Source organism: Aplysia californica, unplaced genomic scaffold (genome assembly GCF_000002075.1).
Source record: "Aplysia californica isolate F4 #8 unplaced genomic scaffold, AplCal3.0 scaffold01134, whole genome shotgun sequence".
NCBI classification, from domain to species: domain Eukaryota; kingdom Metazoa; phylum Mollusca; class Gastropoda; order Aplysiida; family Aplysiidae; genus Aplysia; species Aplysia californica.
In genome coordinates, this window is record NW_004798404.1 from 167705 (window position 1) to 175970 (window position 8266).

At 39.2% G+C, this 8266-nt stretch overlaps 1 protein-coding gene across 1 annotated transcript; it reads left to right on the top strand.

Annotated features, from left to right (window-relative positions):
• Positions 1-216: 216 nt before the first annotated feature.
• Positions 217-4723, top strand: LOC101855389 (adenosine receptor A1-like). The gene is made up of 2 exons (XM_013090079.1): positions 217-489; positions 3903-4723. Exons 1-2 carry the CDS (start codon positions 228-230, stop codon positions 4721-4723), a joined length of 1083 nt encoding a protein of 360 aa, XP_012945533.1. The 5' UTR covers positions 217-227.
• Positions 4724-8266: the final 3543 nt, after the last annotated feature.

Genomic DNA, 8266 nt, shown 5'->3' on the forward strand with positions numbered 1-8266 from the left:
AACTATCCATGAACACAAGGCAAGAACGATGTTAAACTATTGTCCTTTTGTCCTTGAGTACTTTGTACTTATAGTTTAGAGTTTATAAATCAAGATTTTTGTCTTTGATTAAGCCTTTGTACTTATAGTTTAGAGTTTATAAATCAAGATTTTTGTCTGAAACAGGAGAGGGGCTTAGCGCTATAGTGACTTTGTTGTCGATGTCCCACACATCTCTCCCACCCAGAATGCCGATTTCAAATTTATTATTGTGGGTGACGAATTCAACTTATTCCCGCAATGAGAGCGTTAATTTGGCAATAACGACCTCATCACTTGAGTTACATTATGTAAAAATCGTTAGCGACGAGCAGTGGTACATTGTCCAAGTGGTCAACTTGGTGGTCATCTCTGGTCTCCTCAGTCTGTTCGGCGTGGCCTCCAACATCATCAATATTGTGGTGTTTGCCAAGCAAGGCTTTCAGGACAGCATGAACATCAGCCTCATGGGTGAGATGGCAATTATCACACCGACAGTTGCTTACAGCTAATTATGTGACTATTTTACACTACTGGAATAGAACATAACCCACATACGTGAGATGGCAAGTATCTCATCTACAGCTACTAACAACTGCTGTGCTTTTACAACAGTCATGGAAAAGAATATAACCCTCACAAATGATTGAATAATGATGAAATATAGTACCCATCACATTTATTGTACCTTCAACATTCTTTTCAACAGTTCTAAGACCAGGAATCATTTTAAAAACTTATTTCACAGACGAGAGGGAAAAAACTGTTCCAATTAAAAACTGTACGTATACGTCTATATGACTTTATCAAAAAGTTTTCAACATTTACAATTTGGATTTCAACAAAATATTTCTTGTGCACAAGCTGCCGATACCACAGAATAAGAAAATGCAATGTAAAAAATATTTCTAAAGTGGACTAGGTACATCTAAATAACTCGCCGACGATACCTTTTCCACCGATGTAGCTTACTACAGGCGAATGCTGTATGCCGCTTTTTCATGAGCAATTTAGGTTCCAGATTTTCCCTACTTATAATGAAATCCGCCAATTCACTCCGTTGTCTGAACGAAGGGGTACTACTGCATTGTAACAGGAAAATATGACACTGAGCGACCCCAATCGCTAATTCAAGACTTTTCTGAAAGACCAAGTGAGCAGAACGCGTTAAATAATCCTTTTCAAAACATTTCTAACATAAAGAACCCGTTGCACGGTAGGCATTCTCCATTTCTCAGTTCTGATTATAAACGTCTTCTCTGTCCTAACAGAGAATATTTAATGGGCTTTATAACGAAATGCACATCATGTTTCAAAAAGTCAAAAAAAAAAAGAAAAAAGAAATATAATTGTAGAAACTTTACGCCGTCATCGCCATTATTTGAGTCACAACGTTGTGGAATCAGGGGCTCTTACATTTTTGGGCATATATCGTTATTGGTATCATCTTAAAGCCTGTTTATTTGCCTTTCTTTTTGTGAGAAAAATATCCATCTACGGTGAATAGAAGTCAAAATATTTCAAATTGAATGAGGGCAGGACCGCCTGGTTTCAGAGGTAATATTAGTGAGATAATGGACGCCATAGTTTAGCGAATTCCAAATTTTGAGAGTCCTTAGAAAATGCAGATTTACAATGTTGTATCTTAAATCATCATTCTTCGGTAAAATCCACACAGAAATGTGTTTTTAAATAGACCTTAAGTCACTTGAGCCTGAACTTTTTTCAACCCAAAAACAATTGTAGCCTGACTCTTGTTTCTTTTTTTTCTTTCTTTTTTGGTATATTGAATTGATAAGCATAAAAAGACTGAGAAAGCTATCATACATTTTTTTTACAGCAAGAAAAGAAAGAAAGAAATGCTCTAACAGAAAAAGAAAACTGCATCTGATTTGTTCAAATTGTCTTTATTGTATAAATATTTTGAAATGTATGGGGGTTACGCATTTTTTTGCGTCCAATTTGTAATAAAATCATCTTTCGTAATACGAGGGTGACTAACTTAGTTCATGACTGCTCAAAAAAGTATCACACATATATAACCTAATCAAATCTTTAACGAAACGAAACTAGTGGGTCGACTGTTGGTTCGGCGCTTCCTGTAGCTTGTAACCGAAAAACAACAGAAACATTGTTCGATAAAGTGCATCCCCTAAATACACGGGATAAGACCACCGGGCCGCCCGCTTGTCCCCTTTATACTCGGGAATAGGCTTAAGTGGGTTAAAGGTGTTGAATAAATAAAACCCCGAAAGTTCTATAGAAATAGCCAAACGGACAGAAAAATGTTCGTTTCTTTTATATCATTACGATGCCTCACATCTAGGTTACTAAAGAGGCGGGTCCCTTCGCCCTGCTACTGGAGGCCAACCCCGGCTGAAAAGGATACAACAGCGAGAAGACGAAGATACTTGATTTTTAAAAAAATCCTTCCCACACTTGAATCAATCTCGTATCTTCTACGTGCGACAGCACAGCGTCTAACCACTGCACCACAAAAGCGGGTTACCAAAAAAGTAATCAGGAATTAAAGGGTGGGTAATTTGACTTCAGGATATTGTGCTGCTTAAACACAGAACAACAAACTTGCTCTGTTGGCCTAGAGGTTAAGGTGTTGGCCTCACATGCAAAGGTCCCGGGTTCGAATCCGGGTAATGACAGAAACATTTTCTTCTCCCAAAATTGTCTCCTTTCGACTCATTTTCTGCTCTCTAGCAATGTTCTGTTGTCTGCTTTTTTCTCCCCTTTCTTCCCCCACTCCCTCACCTCCTTTGCCCTCTCCTTTGGGCTCCTGACTCTTTTTGCAGCCTTTCTACCGTTACTCCTTGGCTTCTTCTCACTGCTGTCTTTCAGACACACCCATGATCTTCTGGTAGAAAAGATCTACACTTAGCCTTCTCGGACAAGTGCAAAAAATCCCGGAGGGCCTGTGTGCAAGTTGCGCACTTTAAAAAACCCTTGGTGGTCTAAAAATCAATAAGATTAGGCTTCGGCCGCCAGCCGGGTAAAATTCAAAATTTCCTACCTACTACAAAAATGGTTTAATGTGTCCCGCGAGCTCAAATGATCTTATGCAGTTGTGAGCGCCGTAAAACACCTACTAGAAAAAAGATAAATGTGAGGCGAGCTGACAAATGACTTATTTCTCGCAATCCACAAAAAAAAATAATTCAACACTAGAGTCAAATTGTAGATTTTCTATTGATGCCATATACTTTAAGTGTAATAAATAATATGCCTGTTATTATTTCATACTTATGTATCGTTAAAAACTTGTCAGCGTGGTGTAGCTATTGCCATATGGCCCGAATTCAAGAAGTAACTCATTTTGTCAGCACGTTTCACATATATTTAAAACAAAATTTGGATTTATACCTGAGAAGGGCACCAGAAATGCCATATATTCACCTTAACAATGTTAATGAAAATTCGTATTGAAGCACAGAAGGATGTATAGATCCGTGTATGCTTCACAGATTATACAAAGGCTTGTCATAAAGTCAGACGTAATAAGTTATTTTAGATATTAAAAGAGCTACATATAGATAGTGAAGATCAAAGAATTATCAGGAATTTGTATTAGGACCAAAACAGTGCTGTAAGAATTAATGAAGAATACAACGAATATAATCAGATAAAAAGAGAAGTGAGGCAACGATGTGTTGTGTCCCCAGACCTCTTTAACACATTCTGTTAATAAATCATTAGAAATTTTAAAAAAATGGCCGGGTCTTAAAGTGAATGGCAGAATTATTAACAGCATCAGATAGGTCAATGACAAAGTATTAATATCAGATTCAGAAAGGTCCTCCAATAGCTTCTAGGTACATAATAAATAATGCATTGTTGCATTGTCCCACCTCATAAACTGTTTGTCATTCCAGGCCTCGCTGTGTCTGACCTGTGCTCCCTGCTGACCATGATATGGATAAGTATATGCATGAACCCACTTTTCTACCTCTCTGATTTGCGCTTTGACCCAAGGGATATCATGTACCTCACGGGATCCGCACCTCATTACCTCTTTGTCAAAATTGCCACTTTTATCACCGCCTTCATCACCTTTGAACGATGTCTGTGCATTGCTGTCCCTCTGAAGGTGAAGACGATCATCACACCGGAAAGGACAAAGACAATTATTATCTCTATCTACGTTGCTATGGTTGTTTTGCTTATCCCGTTCTGCCTTGGAAACAGACTTGAATGGGTTTTTGATTTCACCAGGAATACTACGGTTCTAAAAACGACCTACACAGCCGAGAGAGAAATGCTAGAAGCCATTACGTATCTAACCCAAGGCGTATTTGCTACAACGTTTTCTTTCATATTCGTCTTCTGTTGCACCGTCGTTCTTGTCGTCAAACTCAACAGTAAAACAAAATGGCGACAGGCCACTGCAGCCAAGTCTGATCTTGCAGCGGAAGGAGTTGGGGTCAAAGACCGGAAGGTTGTCAAGATGGTGACCCTCATTGCTGCCATTTTCATCGTCTGTGCCGTACCTCCACCGCTCCTATTTTTCTATATGTTGTTTGACCAAGATTTCCGCATTGACGGTGTCTATCGAAATCTCTATCTTGCCGTTTGGTCTTCATCATTTCTAACAGAAACAGTCAACTCCAGCGTGAACATATTTGTGTATCTGAAAATGAGTTCAAAATACCGAGCTGTGTTTATGAAAACATTCTTGAACAACCAAGAAAAGTGACTTTTCACCTTAACGGAAAAATATGTTCATATTGATCAAGGACGAAAAAATAGCAATATTTTAAAGATCAGGATAGCCAGCCCCCCCCCCCCCTCTCCCACCCCCCTCTTTCAAAGTCCAGGTCTTTCACAAATTCCATCAAAACTAATTTGATTTGAAAAAGAGGAAAGATCATTTTCCCCGTCCAACAAAAGTGGTTCTTTGATGACAATCTTCCCTCCAACTGCTGTTAGAGCTGTCCTCAGTGGTCAATTTTTTCCAGTATTTTTCCTTTGACTATCTCTCGGACAAAGAGATCGTGTATACATTGCATAGACACTCTGTTGGTTAAGTAAGGAGTTGAATATTTTCAGATCATCACAAATCCTTTAATTGTGGTTCGTGTATTTAAATCTATCCAACACTTTTTAAGTACCCGTATTCTTCTTTTAGCTCAACCGAGTAACCAATAGGAACGGACCCGAATGAATTTCCATTAAGGTGTAGTAGCACATACTTCAAACTTCCCTTTGAACTGTCTAAGATATGGCTCCGCTCATTCGGACCCCAGTCAGATGCACCCAATGCACATAGCAAACCTGGAGAATTTTGTAAGATTTCTTGTTATATGTGAGAAGAGAAATGGAAAGTATAACAGATGCCCTATTGTCTTTACGGAGAGAAATGTAGAATGTCACACAATACTATCGTGGCCTCTTCTGTGTAGGGAGCGGCATGGAGAATCTGACAAATAGCGACCTTAGAATTACAAAGTACTATCTGCTCGGTACGTGGACTTGAGAAATTTGAAGTATAAAAATTTTGAGTTTCACATTTCATCAAGCTTTTTAAAATGCAATTCTTTGAACAGATTGGTAGCAGCTCCCAATAATCTTACCATTTTGATAGAGTAGATAGATGATTCGTTTTTTATCGGATGGTCTTAGTACTAGTAACTCAAAACGGCCAAAATATCAGATAGAACTTTGTAATTCTGAAGTAACGAAATGTCCCGTTGCATGTAGGGACGTACGTAGGATCAGGTTTGTGGGTGACTTTAGAGACGGACACATCCTTCGATAGCCCAAATAATGAGGAGAAGAATCTATAACCTTTTTTCTTGCAAGTCGGAGTTACAATTCTGAAAATAAAGTGGAGAAACATTGTGTCTATTTTTGTTATGAGCATGAACAGTTCAAAAGTTAAAATAAGACGACACATGTATTTACATATTTTAACCCCCAAAAAACAACAAAACAACAAAGCGATTTTAACTTAATGTACTCTTAAACATCGTGGTAGGGGGGGGGGGGACAAATGAATTAGATAATGTTATTAAAGAGCATGTTCTAAAATGAGGAGAACATTTTACATTAACAAATAAAACCAGTGGCGAAGAAGTTTTTAATTTGAAAGCGAACCAAGCAAAGGCATACTTTTTTTTTACAAATCCAAATTCCAAATGTGTTCTGAGAGTCTCTAAGGGAAAGTGTATGGTAAAAGTTGAATTTATATGAAGCAGTTGACGTTCATTTCGGCATGCATTGAATGACCTCAATAAAAAAACAGCAACAAAAAAACAACAAAACAAAGCAGAGCAAAACTTAACGAAACTAAACTAAACAAAACTAAACAAGCCAAAACAAAAATTCCCATTGGTGTTGGGGATGGGAGATAATATTATGGTATCTCAGAAATCGTGTACGCGTGAGCTGTACTTATAGTTCATAGTGGTTTATTACGCTAGAATTTAAAAAAAAAAATATCTTCATGAATTTATATAAAATACTAAAAGGGACCAACTGGTCGCCCCACAGCTCGTGTTGTAGTAACACTACGTGTGTTGTGGGAGCTCATTAATGTGCAGAGCAACGCGCGCAGTCGCTGACCTCGATTTTCCGAGAGAGCACAAAGGCTGAAGAAGGATTGCAACGTCTCGGTTTTTACAGTCCCTGGTCTGACCTACGATTAGGGCATCCCTGTAAAACTCACAACCAATTTTTTCCTCTCCTCATGGTTCTCAGCTTTTTGCAGTGTGATGTTCCAGTCTAGGTAGTCCATCTGATTTAGTTATGTTGTCTTCCCACCGTCCACTCTGTCTGCCTCTTCGTCTCCCTCCTTGCACCGTCTTGTTGGCCAGTCCAGATGGTCGTGTGATATGCCCATATCATTTCATTATTCATCTTTTCACTGAATATAGGAAGTTTTCATACTCTTACTATTTAAACTCAAACAAACAAATAAACAAACTCAAAACAAGTAAACAATCAAACAAACAAAACAAGAACAAACTCCGCTACAAACTCGCAAAGTCTTTAGTTGTGGTCATTGAACGTGGCCAGCTTCCACAGAGAGTTTTGTTCTTGTTTCATTTGGAACGAGTGGAGAGCCGACAGCCGTAGACACTCACACTCACTTGCGCTAGCCTGGTACTGTACGGCGTTGCACACATCTTCTCTCTCCTTTCCCTTCCTCCGACAAACTGTTGCACACTCTAGCAAACTCCTGACGCCCTGCCTCGAGAATAACGGAGGAGACTGCACACTTTTTCGTCCCTCGGAAACGGCCATAGAAAAAAACTGTACTGTGGATGACGACGAACCGAGCTCCTGGGCGAACACTTGGACATCACACAAGCGCAGAGTCGAGGAATCCGAGCAAAAGATGGTGACAAACCGGCCAGTGACCGGATGACTACACGGCAGCGGCACAATTTTCCCCCACCCCGCCTCCTCTGCCCTGTAGGCACACATCGTCCCCAAACTACTCACTTTCGGGAATTCCGGCTCGTCTTGGGGATTCCCCTCGGATACGTGAATGGAGAAATGTGTAAAAGTGTAGTGATTGTGACTGATGATTTCTACCGAGTGGACCAGAAAAGGCTTAAGAAGATCGACCATCCACCACTGTGTGGTTGAGTGGCGTTTATAGGTATCAGAACAGTTTTCGTGATTTGTGTCTTTGTTTCCGTCGTTAGCTAAGCTGGGTACATGACTGAAATGCACAAAGTTCTGTTCCGTCGGTTTTCTCAGAGCCACGTTGTTCAACTCGACTGCGGACGACACTGGGGTACTGGCCAGCCAGCCAGCTAGTACAAGATGTATCATACTGTGAGTGCAGACTGAGAGAAGGCTCTTGTACCTCGACATTGAGTTCCTCAACATCCTGAATTGTTTATTCGAGTATCTCATCACCGTTCCTTTTCTAAATTGAATAAATAATATTCACCTTTTGCCACGAACCCAGCCTGTTAACGTATTGTAATGTTTGTTTACGTATTGTGAGTTCTGCTTCAGTATAGTTGTAAGGTGTGCTTAGAATTGTAATTTATGATTCCGTATTGGAATTTCTGTTTATGTTATGTAACTTGTGTTTGTTTATTGTAATGTATTATTATTTATTGCAATTTGGTGTCTGAGTACATGTATTGTAACATTAGTGTTTAAGTACATGTATTGTTTCGTCTGTTTATTTATTGCTTTATGTGTGTTAAGTAGAGTAGTGTTTGTTTATTTATTGAAATGTACGGATTAACTCATTGTGTGTGTGTATGTGTGTGTGTGT

Bases quoted from the DNA above. Each gene is read 5' to 3' on its own strand.
- LOC101855389 (XM_013090079.1), top strand. From the start codon at position 228: ATGCCGATTTCAAATTTATTATTGTGGGTGACGAATTCAACTTATTCC. The intron at 490-3,902 runs GTGAGATGGCAA...TTGTCATTCCAG, and splicing joins CATGAACATCAGCCTCATGG to GCCTCGCTGTGTCTGACCTG.